At 49.5% G+C, this 15350-nt stretch overlaps 1 protein-coding gene across 1 annotated transcript in view; it reads left to right on the top strand.

Moving 5' to 3' along the window:
- Positions 1–15350, top strand: part of PLXNA2 (plexin A2) — a 138754-nt gene that overhangs the window by 41113 nt on the left and 82291 nt on the right. Inside the window, exon 4 of the mRNA XM_082069170.1 lies at positions 6485–6619. Coding sequence (XP_081925296.1) covers positions 6485–6619 — 135 coding nt within the window. The remainder of the gene's footprint in view (positions 1–6484; positions 6620–15350) is intronic.

Genomic DNA, 15350 nt, shown 5'->3' with positions numbered 1-15350 from the left:
CCTTGGCGTTTTTGTTTGCTGGGTTGGCATTTTTGTGCTTAGCAGCATCTGTGGGTGCCCGTGCTGCAGACTACGAGCCCCCCGGTCCCTGCGGAGCTGCCTGGACCCCGCGGGATTCTCTGTGCTCTGCCCCAATTAACCCAGTTGTTCCTCTGACTTGTTCCTCTGGGGAGCTGCAGATTCCCAGGTTGTGACTTTGAACGCTTAGCTAACATTTCCCAAGCAGAAGAGATGGGGAAACACATGTGGGTGTGAAAGACACATACACAGAGACATTTTTGACATGAGTGTTGAATTTGCAGAAACTTCAGATCTATAAATAATTCAGGTCAGGAAGCCTGATTAGAATAAGCTCAGGCTGGAACCTGCTCCCCAGACCTGTGGCACAGCGTTTGCTTTTCCTCTGCCCCGTCCCCTTCTGAAGGTAGAAAACTCAGATGTCAGTGGTGTTTGCAGGTCCTGGAAATGAGGGATTGTCTGAGCAGAGGGTGCCATCAATTTAATCCATTGGGAAAGGCGAGAACCGAGCGAGACAGGGACAGAGGTGTGCGTGCTCACACCTGGAGCTTCCTTTAGGTACGGGGGGGGATGGAGGAGGAAAATGTCTCCAAAAAAGCGGATTAGGACTCTGAAAACATGAGCAGAGAAGGTGGTCTTGGCTTTGCGCTGCCTTGATGCTTTATCTGCATTGTGCCCAGCAGCAGGAGGGAGAAGCTGGGATGCAAGGCTGGGTTTGCTTGGACGGGGCTTTTGTGTCTCTTTGAAGTTCAAAAGCAACAGCGGATTTAAACACCAGGTCTTTTCCTGTGTGAGGAGAGCAGGGTCCTTGCACAAAAGCGCCAGCTCATTATTATCTCTTGAAACTGAGCCTTCAAGCAGTGTCCAGGGGCGGCGTGAGATGAGATGCCAATGTGATGCCACCGGGCTTGCTTGTCACCGGTCCCACCAGTTCAGTCCCTTCCCAGCTGGATCTGCTGCCCACCGCTCTGGTGGCCGCAGCCGCCCTGTCCTAGCCCCCTCTATAAAATAAAGATGTAAGTCTGCAGAAATGTAAGGAATAGTCATTGTACTGGTAGGCAGCACTTAAACCCCCCCTCGGCTGCAATGCAGCACCTGGGCGCTAACAGGACTCGCTGCCACGAGCTCTCACCGAACTGATTTTTCCTGTAGAGTTTTGTACGGGCAACCCCAGTGGGGATTAGTGAGTGTATTTAATGTTTAGTCAGACAGTGTAATTCTGGAAAGGATGGATTTTCTCCGTCCTCAGAGACCAGATCGTTTGGTCTCGAGGAGCTGTTTGCTCCGAGCCGCTCAGCCTGACAGCATCATGGCTTTCTGGAGTGAACTCGTCTATCGAGGCTTCCCCCTGCTATCTTTGGGGTGAAATACGGCTGATACCCACCATGACAGATGTGTTCTATCTGAATTTGGGAAAAATGCATGAAGAAAATGTGACAGGCGAGGAGGAGCCTGGGATATGAGGGAGCCTTCAGGTAATGAAGTTAATTGGATATGCTGATTTGAGTTGAATGCGCATGTAAAGGTTGTCATTAACTTCCTCACGGACACATCTATGATTTAAAGGAAAGATGCTTAATGGGATTAGCGTTTCACTTTAATTTCAAGAGGGAGGCTTCCCACATGGAGAGCAGGGAGCTGAATCACGGTCAAGGTGTTCTGCCCGCAGGGAAAGCCGGGGTTCCCCTCTGCGGATGGGGATGTGGGGAGAGATGCGATTTAGGGGTTCATGCAGGGCCCCGGCATCTGCAGCAGCAAGTTCAGGTCCCACATCTACTCCGGACTGGCTGTAGGATCCTCAGCAAACCGCTCGGCTTCCCTGGGGTTTATTAATGACCTGCGAACAGCTCCGACCTTGCTACCAGAGCTCCAAGAGCTAGCTGATGTTGGCAATGCTCCAGGGGAGGCCAAGGGGTACTTTACTCCCAGAAGAATTTCTTGTAGGGTCTGAAGAGCTCTTGGGAACTTCTTGTCTAGAGATGTGCAATTTCTATTCTTGATTCTCCTCTCCTAAAGATCTCTGTGCTGCTTTTTTTCTGGGTAACGCTGTAAAATGGTGCTGTGAGAAAGGGGGTTTGCGAGGGGGACAGCCAAAGTGGCAGGTCACCCTGCGCATCTCTTTTAGTCTGGTGTGAATGTAGAATAGCCCAGTTTAATTAAACTGGATTAGCAAAAGTAAATCCTTTCTGCAGAGACTGCTTGGCAGAGGCACACACAGAAAATCTGGGCTGATATTTATTTATCTTGTCCTGTCTTTGGGGGAGCTTTTGCATTGGTGAGTCTAGGTAGGAAGAACCCCACAGAACCATGGACAGAAAGAGGCTATTTAAACTTTATTGTGCTCCAGTACAATTTAGAAGCCTGCTGCCAGTAACAGTCATTCTGCTGCATTTCCAGCGCTGGAGCAAGAAATCCATCCCAGAGCTTTATGGGCAGCTTTAATGGGAAATGCCCCAAGAGCTGAGATGTGCAGACAGAAATGGTGAGAAACTGGCAATTCTGCAAAGATGCACCTCGGCAGCGACGGCTGCTCCTTGTCTTGGGTTTCTATTGCAGGCAGTGGATGCGGTAACGCTCCAGTGCGCTTTCCCAGCACGGATACAGTCCTACTCTAAACATCCATTTGACACACAAATGCAATGTTATTTGATAGTATTCACCCCGAAGGGCCAGAAATGCTAGCATGAAAGGAGCAGTCTTCAGGCTCCAGGGTTGACTGGGCTTTTTATTTTGTCACCGTTACACGCAAAGATAAGAAAATTCAGCCAATGCTTTGCCCCTCCTGACCAAGAGCATCATTTCAGGAGCCCATCCTGTGCCTCTGTGGGCCATTTCGCTTGGAGGGGCGCAGCCAAAAGCGAGGTGCGTTGTGACCCATCTCCCATCAGGTGCCTGGGGAGAAGCTGCAGTTCTTAATGGGTTAATGGGTGGCCTGGCATCTAGGATCTGGGGTGAGGAATCAGACCCTTCATGCATGGGCTTATTCAACTGTTTTTTCTGGCACCAGGCATTGCATCATGAGTCAGCCTCATCGAAACACTCGTAATGAAATCGGACAGGTAATTTAATCATGGAAAGTCCCTACGAAGAGATTCAATGTCTTCTAATGGGAGCCTGCTGGGGGCAACTGGAAGGGAATCCAGATGTATCTTAGCTCTGGTACAGGCTGGGCAAAATACCCAACAGAAACTTTAGTACAATAGGTATGTTGGAGCTTCACGTCATATTAGATCCTTGAATGGTTTGTACACTTATCGCCACGGGTTCTATACTGCAACTTATACATGACACAGTATGGTATTTTGCTAATCTCTTAAGATAATGCAGAGCTTATGCCTGCAGCCTGTATTGTGGGGGAATTAGACACATAAATCTGTGCAGTGCCTTTGAAGGGCTGCGGTTCCCTGAATTGAGCAGCATTTTGTTCCATCACGTGGGGTGTTTTGCTGGCCCGGCGTCCTTTGAGCTGAGGATGATATTTGGATTTGCAGATTATGTCATTAGGCACTTTTCAAGCCATATTGGTAAACATACATCAAGAGTGATTGAGGAAAGCGCTGGTTTTGTCCCAAATGACTTCTCTGATTCACACTGAGTGTGCAAGGCTGCGATCTGTCCTCCCAGTCTCAGGTGGCCGAACACGAACCTGCTGCTGGACACCTGCAGTTTCCATTGCACCCATGTGCTTCTCCCTATATGTCCCCGCTCCCTGTTTCACTGCCCTCCAACCTATTCCAACCTGCACCGCTTCCCTCCATGTCTTTCTCCTAAATCCTTCCTGTGCCCCATCGTGGTGTTGTGAAGGAAGAAAACCTGACGGAGTTGGGAGGACATAAAGAAACAGGAGCACCAGCAGCCCAGGCTCATCCTGCTCATCCCTTCTCAGCCTGGGCTTGTAGGGTTGGTACCCCTCCATGGTTCTAGCCGTGGGTCAGTAGTTGTTTGGCACTGGAAGGGCAGCCGTAAGTTAGGCAGAGGAATTATTTGTGTCTCCAAACATCAACAAGAAGCTTCCTGCTGTGGAGATGATGCCTTTCTTCTTCTGCATTTGTTGGAATCATCATTTTTCTCGTCTGACATCATCATTTGTTGTCATGGAAACCAGACCCTCAGGCAGGGATGCAGTGGAGCATCCTGGCGTCAGTGGGTGCATCTTGGGCGCGGGGCTGCGGGATACGAGGGGTGGGAGAGCAGCGGGCTCTGCTCCCCTGTCCTGTGGGTAACACAGAACCATCTCACCTTGACAGGCTCGGGGGGAGACCCCGGGCTGCTCCTCCTGCCCATAGGGGAGGCAGATGGGCGCAGGCACCCCCAGCACCCCGTGCAGGGTGACACCCCCGCCAGGCACAGCCCCAAATCCTTCTGGGGCCGGGGGAGCGTCATGCACATGGTGCTGTCTCCAGCCCACAGCCAAAATTCCCAGTTGGAACTGGGCTGCACAAGGCTTGTCCAGCGGTATCTCTCTTTATTAGCCCTGTCTGACCTCATTACTAGAAAGAAGCTCAATTTAACGAGCTGCCGGTGCCCCGAGGGAACTCTGAAAAACAGTTGTTTTTCACAGAGGCTGCTGATCCTTCATGTCCGGTGTTTCCATTGCCGTTTGGCCATTAATCAGGTGTTTGCATGGAGGCGGCTGTGTGTCCCTGACAAGCCCAGCGTCCCTGCTGTTTATTCCTCCGGTGATTTTGCAGCCTTGTCCCTCTGTCCGTGGCGCAGGAACTGGCAGCGCCGCATGCACAGGCCACTTGGCTTTGCAACACCCCGCAAGATAGTGGTCTCAACCTGCCTCTAGTTCTCAGTGTTTCATGAAGGAAATGAAGTATCCCGATTCGCACCGGTGTAACTAAAGCAGGATTTGACCTTCTGTGTTTTTTCCATTTAATATTCCTCTCTGACAGTTCAGGGTTTTCGAGGCAGGTTTGGGCCGCCTGCGGAATCTTGCCGGAGGCTCCCTGCGTCTGGCCATGATTGTTAAACCAGACCACTCAGATTGAAACCCCGTGTTCTTTTATATCGCTAAAAACTCAGAAGGCAAGGAGAAAAGAGAGAAATCCAGAAAATAAATGTGTTTGTGTACCCAACGTGTCTTTACATGGCAGGAGGCATCAGGGCTCTTTCCCAGAAGAGGATTTATCTGGAGGAGGGTGCGGGGAAGCATCTCTTCTCTATGAGTGTGAAGACATCGTTGTATTTCCAGCTGGGGTGGCTCATTTCTCAGATAAATCTTAGGATGCTTAACAACCTGATCTCTTGCTTCCTGGGGACATGAACCAGAAATAAAACAGAGGTCCCTCTCTGCTGCTCCGTCCTGCATCCTCTGATGGTTTAGACTTGTCCAAAGCCATCTCCTGGTGCCTCTTCCTCCGTACTGCAGGCAGGAGCAGTAATGGAGCAGCAAAACAGGATGCGGCAGGACAGCTCGGCACGAGGCTGTGGCAGATGGTATCTTGGCGATAAGAGGCTTTTCCAGGGACGGGCAAGTCGCTGGTGCATCCCTCTCCTCGCACGTGCTCCGGTTCACCCACGTGCCGAGCGCGTTCCCAGCTCCATCGCGCAGCGTCGCCGGAGCCCCCGGCTCGCCCGCCTGGCAGCTGCCGCTGTTTTCAGCCGTGTCGACACCATGTCGCAATCAAACGGCTATTCAAACATGCAAATCCTGGTAGGAAAGACAATGTAAATTGTTTGTTTATCCTCCTCCCTTCCCCTCGCGCAGCCCCCAAGGCCATAAATTATTAACTTTTGGAAGAGTATCCTTGGCAGCAGCTGCTCCTGGCGGGGATGGGGTTTGTCACAGCTTGGGCAGGTTTTGTGCAGGAGCCGGGAGGTGGTTTTGGGTGGGTGGATGGATACTGGGAACCCATCAAACCGCACAGGCCATGTGGCTGCTGTGCTAGTTCTGAATTAGTTTGCCGAATCCTGCAAATTTGAAAGGAATAGGGTGGGAGCAGAATCTCCACATTTTTAAGCAGATATACGTTATTGTAGGAGGTTTCTGTAGCAGCAAGAGGTGATGGAGATTGTCCGAGTCTTATTCTTTATGCACCTGGAGAAAAAAGAAAAGTCTCTTCTGTAACTTGGCTTTGTCTGTGGAGTCTTGTGGTCTTTCAGGCTTATTTTGGGGAGAATCTAAAAAGTTGAGAGTCTTTGTTACTCTCGGATGCCCGTGGTTGGTCATAGCGCACTGACAGTCTGTGTGCTCCCTGTGCAACCGCAAAACTTTCTCATTATTTCTCATCGACTGGGGAAATCACATCAAGTTCAGTGGAGGAGGAGCCTTTGCTTTCACTCCTGTATGTGCACGTTGCCAGCTCTTTGCTTTGTCGCCAGGTTGCAAGCTGAGATTTTGAATTAGATTCCTTTTCCTACCTTGTCATCCTCCCATCACCCCCCCCCACACACACCCCCAAAATAGAATCGGAATTTGGCTGCTATGAAATCACCTGTAAACCGTTTGTGCTTCTTCCAGATCCGAGCAGATGGTCCTCCCCATGGTGGAATTCAGTATGAAATGGTGACGGTTTTCAAGGACGGGAGCCCAGTCCTTCGAGACATGGCTTTCTCCATCGATCAGAAGTATCTGTACGTCATGTCGGAGCGACAGGTGAGGCATCTGGGTCTCTTCCCACCGAAACGGTTCCGTGGTTCCTTCCATGAGGAGCGTGTTGTTGGGGCACACGGAGCTCGGGTTGTGTGCTGAGCCCCATGGCACGCAGATGGGTCCGGGTGGAAGGAGCACCAGCAGAAACTCAGTTTTATCTGCCTCTGATCTGAGATTGTCATCAGTTCAAAGAGGAGAGAGCTGTGCCCAGTTCTTCTTGTCTGCAGGTGCTGGAGACTGAGCTGAGCTGGTGCGGGGGAAACATGGTATAGGGCTCTGAACCTGATAACGAGATTCCGAGCCACGAAATGTATGGATTTCCTCTCTGCAGTGAGGCTGGCGGACTGTGGTTTTGCGTAGTTTTGCCTGAGCGTCCTTTACAATGGCTTTGTTTATTTCCCGGTGTATTTGAAGCGGTTGTGAGCGAGCAATGCTGGTGCAGAGCTGGGACCGAGCGTGGTGCGGGGGGGTGCTGTGCAAGCCACGTCTGTGCCGTGCCAACCCTTCCCATGCCAGTTCTGCCGCTGCCCTGGACGTGGTGCCCACCTGGGACCACAAAAACACCACCAGAGTGATTATGATGGGAATTTACGGCCAACAGCCCACAGGAGTCTGTTTTTTAGGGGAACCAGCACGACGTAAACAATCTGGGACCTTCTGTTCTCCTCTTGAGACAAGAAAACACACAAAGTCCCCACCATGAAGCCAGACTTCTGGGTTCACTGACTCCGTTGAGCATTTTATTGGCTATTACTCACGACTGTGTAATTCAGATTAATAGAGCTGGTGCCTTGTGGGTGGTGGAGGCAGCAGAAGGGTTGCATCTGAAGATGTCTGGATGCTATTAAATTGTTCTGTGCCGAGTTAACCCTCTGGTCACTAACAGCTTTCTACATCTGCTGGTAAACCTGTCCTCCCTCCCACCTGCTCCAAGGGATGCTCTGCACAGAGGTGCTGGAGCCAACGGCTCCTCCCAAAGCCGGCAAAACCTGTAGCAAAACAAAATAAATTGGCAAATACTTAGCTTGGTTATAAAGCTATTTAAAGCCAGGGAATAAATACTTCAGAAAAGTGCAAAGTCTTCTCCCTGCTAAAAGATTTAACTCAGTGAATCCCTGTGGTTAAAGAAGGCATTATATACTTGTTATAGCAACCCAGTGGTAGAAACTGCTGTGAGCAGCCACAGATTTAGGATCCCATTCTGGCTTGGACTTGGATTGGATGGTAATGATGAGGATCTATGCAAACTTTGAATTATTTTATTAAAATGGTAATGCTGTGGTCATTTATCTCCGGGAGCCACGTGCTCCTCATGCTCTCGCCAGGTGGGAAATGATCCAGCGTGTGTCTCAAACACTTGAGGAGCTGTTTTCCTTAGGAGGAAAATCCAGTGGGAATGCCTCCAACTCATCTTTTATGAGGCAAGAGCGTCTTAATATTCATCAAAGCGCTAATTTGCTTAATTGTGAGACAAAAAGATGTGAAGAGAATTAGCAAAGAATAGAATATTCCTGGAACCTCAGCTCCATTTCCAGCCACAGCTCTGGCAAAGCTCTTGGCTTGGGGGTGACTCCAGGAATGGGGGGACGAGGTCCCTTGTTTCTTGCTGGTCTCGCTGTAGGATTTGCCTTTTGCCCTTGCAGGGATGTGTGCTTTGGGTCCAAAAGTCCCGCTATGCTGTTACATATGGATTTTGTCAACTGCTGTGACCCCATCGCCCTAATCTTGGCAATGTGATAGTTCAGCGAAGTGGAGGGGAGAATATATATATATATATATCTACTTTTTTTGCCTGAGCGCTATATAAAGGAGATGATTGAAAAGGGGTCAGTACCCAGAGAAGGGGAAAGGCCCCCCAGAGTCAGAGGTCTCAGGCTGTGAGTGGTGGGAAGTGCCCTCGGAATTACCGAGGACATGCAGTAAAAATGCCTTCTGAAGTCTGGAAATCTGGAACAAAATGAAATTGTGCCACAGTAAAATGACACAGAGAGCAGCTGTTCTTCATGTTGATCTGCTGCATGTTAACGTACTGGGGGAGGGCTGGCTAGAGTCTGGGATTTTAAATATCCGCTGAGAAACAAACAGGATACATGGCTATGTCAAAACATGTATTTCAAAAAATGGGGTTTTTTTAAATGGAATTCAGCTAAGAAACGTGCTCCCCCATACTGATGGGTGGCAGGTCCTGAGCTGCTGTGGTGTTGGGTACAGAGCAGCGCTGGGACGCGATGCTCTTGCATTGGACTGCGATTCTGCACAATAAATGTGTGGATGCTTCCCAACAAAGAGCAGATATCACATTTCGGTACGAAGCCCATCTTCCCTTCTGTGCTAGCAGCAGCTAGGATCAGCTTTATGCTGAAAACGCCTTGGGGGAAGTGGTTTCTTTATCCATAAATCTGGAGTTGTGGTTGCAGGCGCAGCCCTTCCCCGCTCCCCTGGCTCCGGTCCCAGCCCCGTCTGCGTCTCGCTCCAATTTCTCCGCAGTCCTTTGGAGCTCTCCAGGAGCCTTTCATGTTTCGCTGCCAGCTTCTTCCAAAGCAGAATATTTGACATTTGATTTCACTCCCACAAAGCACAGAAGCAACAGTTGCGCAGCCCAGTCCGGGGGAGAGAAGGATAAAGAAACTTTGCTCCCAGCCGCTTATTTTGAGTTCTTTAACCACATGATTCAAGAGTGCTTATTAGAAGCTTTTACAGGCTCTTTTCCCACCGCACCTGGTTTCAAATAGCTCTCACGGCACGAGAAACGATGCTGGTGCGGACTATTTAAAGCAGGGATTCATTTCTCAGCATCGCTCTAGCAAAGCAAACAGCATTTCTGCCCACAAGCTGAGCAAGGCTTGGATAGATGGAGCCGTGTTGCGTTAGCAGAGATACGTGGGGTGCCAGGATGGGAACAGCAGCAGGACTGGGACTGCCAGGCATTGGCAGAGCTGCAATGTGCCCTCGGGTTAAATAATAGTCGGTGCTGGGGGTGATGGATGTTGGGGGGCAGCGGCACAGCCGTGGCGAGAGGACTTGCACTGCGTGGCTTCTTCTCAGTCAGTGCCCAGCGTGAGCTGCCTCTTGTTTTTCACAGGCAAACAAATTCAATTAGTAGTTTCTATAAGGGGACGGGGGGGAAATCATGCACCAAATAAAATATCGCAGTGGAATCGGGAGCGTTGCTGCCATGATGCACTCGTCAGCCGCTTTGTTCATGTTAATGGCAAAACCGGCGGTGAGTGTCTTGGGGTCACCAAGTGCCCCCAGATTAAAAGTCTTCCCGTTTAATAGCGAGTCTGTCATGGAGCCCACATCAACAGCAGAATGTGCAGAAAAGCTTCTCCAATTTCTTGCTTCCAGAGAGAAAGAACTGACATTTACAGGAAAAATGCTGGTTATGTAAAGAAAAAGTAGCTTTATAATTCAATCCCGAAGCGTTAATTGTCTGTGCATCATGGTAGAGTTTTTTAATGTACGAAAGCTCGGTGCATTTGAATTAAATAAGCCCTGTAGGACGAGAGCAGGTTTATGACTCCAGGGCTGCACCCCGTTTTTTAGTGGCTGTATCTGCTCCCTGTGCGAGTCCAAACTGTCGCAGCGCTGGTTTGAAACGCAGCAGGTTTGACTCCGCTCCCACGTCCACCTTCAGCAGCACAAGTGTTGGGCATCCTCCTTATGTAAGCGTCAGCAGAATCGGGGCCAGAGATTTTTGCAGCTCTTGCTAGAAGAGGAAAAAGTTATTTTTAATCTGGGAGTGAGCGGAGGCTCCATCAAATGCATGGCGGGACAAGGGATCGGCGGCTCCAAAAGATTTCACCGCCTAATTAAGGGCTATAAAGACGGAATTTAAAACGGCGTGATCATAATACCACAGGGCTTGTTGGAAGGAGGATCGCTGTGCTAGTCAAGAGAGACGTGGCCCAACAGGTCTGTTCCCTGCCCAAATGCAGAGGGTGCAGGAGCAGAATCACAGAATTGACTGGGTTGGAAAAGACCTCAGAGATCATCCAGTCCAACCCTTGGTCCAACTCCAGTCCGTTTACTAGATCATGGCACCAAGTGCCATATCCAGTCTCAGTTTAAAAACCTCTAGGGCCGGTGAGTCCAGCACCTCCCTGGGCAGCCATTCCAATGCCTGACCACTCTCTCTGCACAGAATTGCTTTCTAATCTCCAGCCTAAACTTCCCCTGGCAGAGTTGAAGCCCATGGCCCCTTGTCCTATTGCTGATGCCTGGGAGAAGAGACCAATCCCCACCTGGCTAGAACTGCCCTTCAGGTACTTATAGAAGTTACAGAAGAACCAGCACTCAGGGCAGGCACTCCCCATCCTCCCATTCTCTCTTCCCTATGTATCTTTTCCTTCATTATTTTCCAATATCTTTTTTCCAGCTAATGATCTATCTCTTGTTTGTGCTAATCATGTAAAAGAGGTTGATGAAGCGCCGAGGTCGTGCGCTGCGGGTCTGCTCCCTGATGGGTGAAGCAGCACCTTCCTAATGAGGTACCTGGGCCAGGATGCTGCAAATGCAAAATTCACGTTCCATAAGCATCCTCCAGAATTCCTTGCACATTTCATTGCCTCAGAAACAGCGCTGCGCGCAGCTCATCCGTAGTTACTTGGGTGGTTAATTCTGCCACAGGGGGATGATTTCATTCTGGTTTTATACGGTCTGTAATGGAGCGGTTTCCTGCTCCGTGACCGTGAACCTCACCATTCCCGTGGTAGAAATAATAACCTATAATCACCCAGTGAAATGCAGATAACATCAATTAGCATGGCAGAGCTCCAAAGGCCATGGACCTCTGTAGCAGGAGATGCGCTTGAGGAATCCTCTGCTCGTCTGGCGGGTACCGAATGCTCCGTGGTCGGTTTGCCTGCGTGATGCTGAGCCCTGTGTGATCATAGAATCATACCATAGTTTGGGTCGGAAGGGGCCTTCAAAGCTTATGTGGTCCAAGCTCTGCCGTGAGCAGGGACATCTTCACCAGCTCAGGTTGCTCAGAGCCCCGTCCAGCCTGGCCTGGGATGTCTCCAGAGATGATGCTGAGCCCTGCGTGATGCTGAGCCTCTCCGTGCCCTTTGCAGGGTAACGTTGCCTTAGGGGAAGGCCAGGAGGGTTTAGAGGGTGCAGGCTGACTTTATCTTGTTTTTTAAGCGAGCACCTGAGAGATTTCTCGTGGCCGACGTGACATTTTTATACGTGGTTGCTGTAGTTCAGAGACCCTTATGCAGAGGGTTATGAGCGGAGCCTGGTGGGAGGCAGTGAGGATTAATGTTGATCCCTAAAGATTCCAGTCCCTAAAGATTTTGGTCCCTAAAGATTCCCCCCATGTGTGGGGAGGATGGCAGAGCTGCTGCTGTAAGTGACAGTCCCTGGGCACGGGGAGGGGACCAGCGCTCACTGCTGGGGGAATCTTGAAGGTTATTTGAATAAAAGAGGTGGAAGGTGCTGTTTTATCTCCCTGCAGCCACTTTATCACAGCTTTATCTCTTAACCATCAAGGAGCAGCGCTCTAAGCATCATTACTGCGCGTGCATCAGCACTGGGGACCAGTATGACCAGTATTGACCTGGTTACGAGCGTCTCACTCCTGCTCCTGGCTCCTGTTGCTTTTCCACTGAGTGAAGTTCCCCCCCTGCGCCCTCTTCCACATACATCATCGTGGCTTTAGGTAAAGAAACTGTCTTTTTTGTCTGTGTTAGCTGTGAAATATTTGCTTTGCAAATGCCCCCGTGTCAGGAGCTGCGGATCTGCAGGAGTCTCTGGAGATAATTTGTTGCGCAGCTCCCAGTCCTGTAACCCCGAGATGTTTAAGTCCTGTGAAAACTGCTTTATTTTGGGCTGAACGTTCTGGATGCTGATGGAGAGGGAGGCAGGCGGATGATTTAAAAGAGGTTGGGATCGGAGGGAGGGCTGAGCAAAACAAAGAAGTCCATCAATTCTGGAGTAGCGAGGCTGTAAATACTGATGGTGTCCTGAAAAGAACTGAGAAAACACAATAAAAAATGCAGGAGATGTGGATAAAAGGGTCTGGAGTTATCAAGAGTGAAAAAAAATGAACTGATTAAATTTGTAACTACATTATCTGCTAGTTGAACAGCCAGTTAGCTGGACGTAATCTTAGCAAAGCTGGAACCACTGGGAGGGAAAATGGCTCAGCTGAATCCCACCAGACACGTCCGGAATCCTGTGATCTGCTTCACTCTCCTCCCTGTAGTCAATTAGGAATAATCAAGAAATCCAGCTAAAAACTTGGCTGAGATCATTAGCAATATCTACCTGACAAGGAGGATGTGTTCATTAACATCCATTGACCAAAACAACAAAGCCAAACCCAGCACGCTGTCCCATTTCCAGCCCGTTTGTCGCACATACAACATGCTCAAGCACTTGAGGGTGTGGAGTTAAGCACAGGAGTCTTCGGGGTAACAGATGCTTGGAAAATCAACTTTCCTGGAAGAAGTGGGGAAACAAAAATACGCCCCAGTGTAAAAATTTGCCATTGCGTTGGGTGGGTTTGGTTTTTTCGAAATGCGATATATTTTAGACATGGCTCATGTGGCTGTTTCTTGCAAGCGCTCGCAAAGTTTGCTTTCAGAGTTGGTTTGTTATGCTTTGTTGCTTTTGTGTTTGTTCGGGGTTCTTTTGGGGTTATTTTTTCCCCTGCCAGTCGCAGCCACAGGTTCCCATGTGTTCGCTTCCCTTTCCAATTCCTCCTTTTCCACCAACCTATTGTTTAATTTTCAGGCTTGCGACTGCAGTCCTGAAATACTTCCAGAATTTCCCTTAGGTGCACGTACACACGCACGCACCCTCCTTGTCAGCACACGGGTGTTTGGAAGGGGACAGGTGACATCCTCGATAGCTGCAGCGTGGTTCAATGTCCCTCCAGGTTTAATACCACCCCCCCATATTGGGTTTATGGAGCTGGGGCTCCTGCTGCATCCCCCTGGATGATGCTGATGTTCATGGCTGAGTTGGAGCAATGCAGGGAGAGCTTTGGGTTTGCTGCAGGATTTGCACGTTTGGACGGACGGACAGACAGACACAGGTCTCCTTAACTTTTCCTTTGCTCCTGTAGTAGTTTGTCTTGTCAGCAAATGGATTTGGTGACAGTTCATCCGTCGAGGAGGGGAATTGTTCATGCCGGGCGCCGGCAAAGAAGAAACATAACTCACAATATGGCGAGGGGAGCGCTGAAATGGCGCAAATTATTCTGTTTTATACTTTAATTAGTTTGAATTAGCAGCGGGAATAGATGCATAAAATGATCCAGTGAAGGGTGAAATGGAAAAAGGGACACGGTGGAGAGTATCGCTTTATTATTATGAAGTTTGCAGGAAGCGCAGACAATGTGTATTTGCTGTTTTTCCCCTCAAAGTTCTACAAAATCGGCTGGACTGTGTTTTGTCTTTAATTTGCCTCGTTTCAGATCAGTTGAGGGAAATACAGCTACAAACACAGATTCCTGTGATCATTTTGAGATGAGCGGGGCTGAAAAATCCAGTCTAAGTCCCAGCCCAAAGCTTTGAATTGCACTTTGCCAGGGGTTCCCTTAGGCCAGCCCCACTGGCACAGCTTTAATGCAAACAAGTATTCAGCTTTAAAACCAAATTCCCACCGAACTATTAGAAAAGTACAGGAAAAACTTCCTGCAGATTCCAGATAAGTTGAAAATGAGGGATGTGCCCCAGGGGAACTGGTTGTAATGCTGTTGCAAGCTGGGACTAAATATAAAAGTCAAGGCTGGTCGCAAAGCAGAAAACCAACTTTTTGTGGGGTTTGCGCTTGTTTTCTCTTTCCCCAGCAAAATGTTTCCCCTGTTAAAACTTTGCTGTGGCCAAAATGTTGGAGGTTTCCTTGAGCGTGTCAGATCGCGGGTATGAAGGCAGAGGGATTGGAAACCTGGGATGCTTTTGGACCACAGGCAAGCTGAGCATCCCAAACGCAAATCCTGCGCCCCAAGAAACCCCTCCAGCCCCAGGGGTCCCTCCAGCTCCGTCCCTCGGGAGCCACTTGGTAACTGGGTGTTTCTGGCCGAGGCTGGTGAGGAAAAGGAGCTCCGTTAATAATCTTGTATTTATTTTAGCAGGGCGCAGGAATGTGCCCAGCAGACTAAACACTCTGCTCTCCCCGCTGCGTGCCCAGCGCTGTGCTGGGGGCTTTTCCCTGCCAAGTTTGCAGAGGAGCTCAGCGCTCGTGAGAGGGGAAATAGCAGTCCTGAAGGTTTCATGTGCATAAGTAACATAAGTAATTTTTACCGTAATCAAGCTTAGAAAGAGTTCCTTGCACGGGGAGCTTGTTGTTTTCCCTGTTTCTTTTTCCTCTGTGCTTGCCTGCCTGTTCGGTTATCACGGCTGCCTAATTTCCACCGGCTGCTTTGCAGCAAACACCACCAGCCTGTGAACGTTTTGCTCACCGCTAAACAGATTTATCCTCCCCAAAGCCCTACGAGACAGAGCAGTAATATCACTTTTTAGCTGAGGAATTGAAGCGTAGAGATGCTACGTGAGCTCTCCGAAGTCACACACATAGGAAATCAGAGAGGCTGAGCTGAAACCTCCCAAATCCTTAGTCCTGTAACAAAGAACCATTCTTCATTTCATCACTCTTCGGTTTGGTGCTCCATAGTGCCACAAAGATAAGGCACCAGTTGTGGTTTGCAGTGACACATAGTTTGCAAAGTCACCTGTGAATATTAATACATTCTGGGTTGGTTTGTTTGCTTTTTTTCTTCTCAGAT

This window comes from Streptopelia decaocto (assembly GCF_964273445.1).
Source record: "Streptopelia decaocto genome assembly, chromosome: 19".
In the NCBI taxonomy this organism is placed as follows: Eukaryota; Metazoa; Chordata; class Aves; order Columbiformes; family Columbidae; genus Streptopelia; species Streptopelia decaocto.
This window is presented reverse-complemented; position numbering and strand designations above follow the sequence as displayed.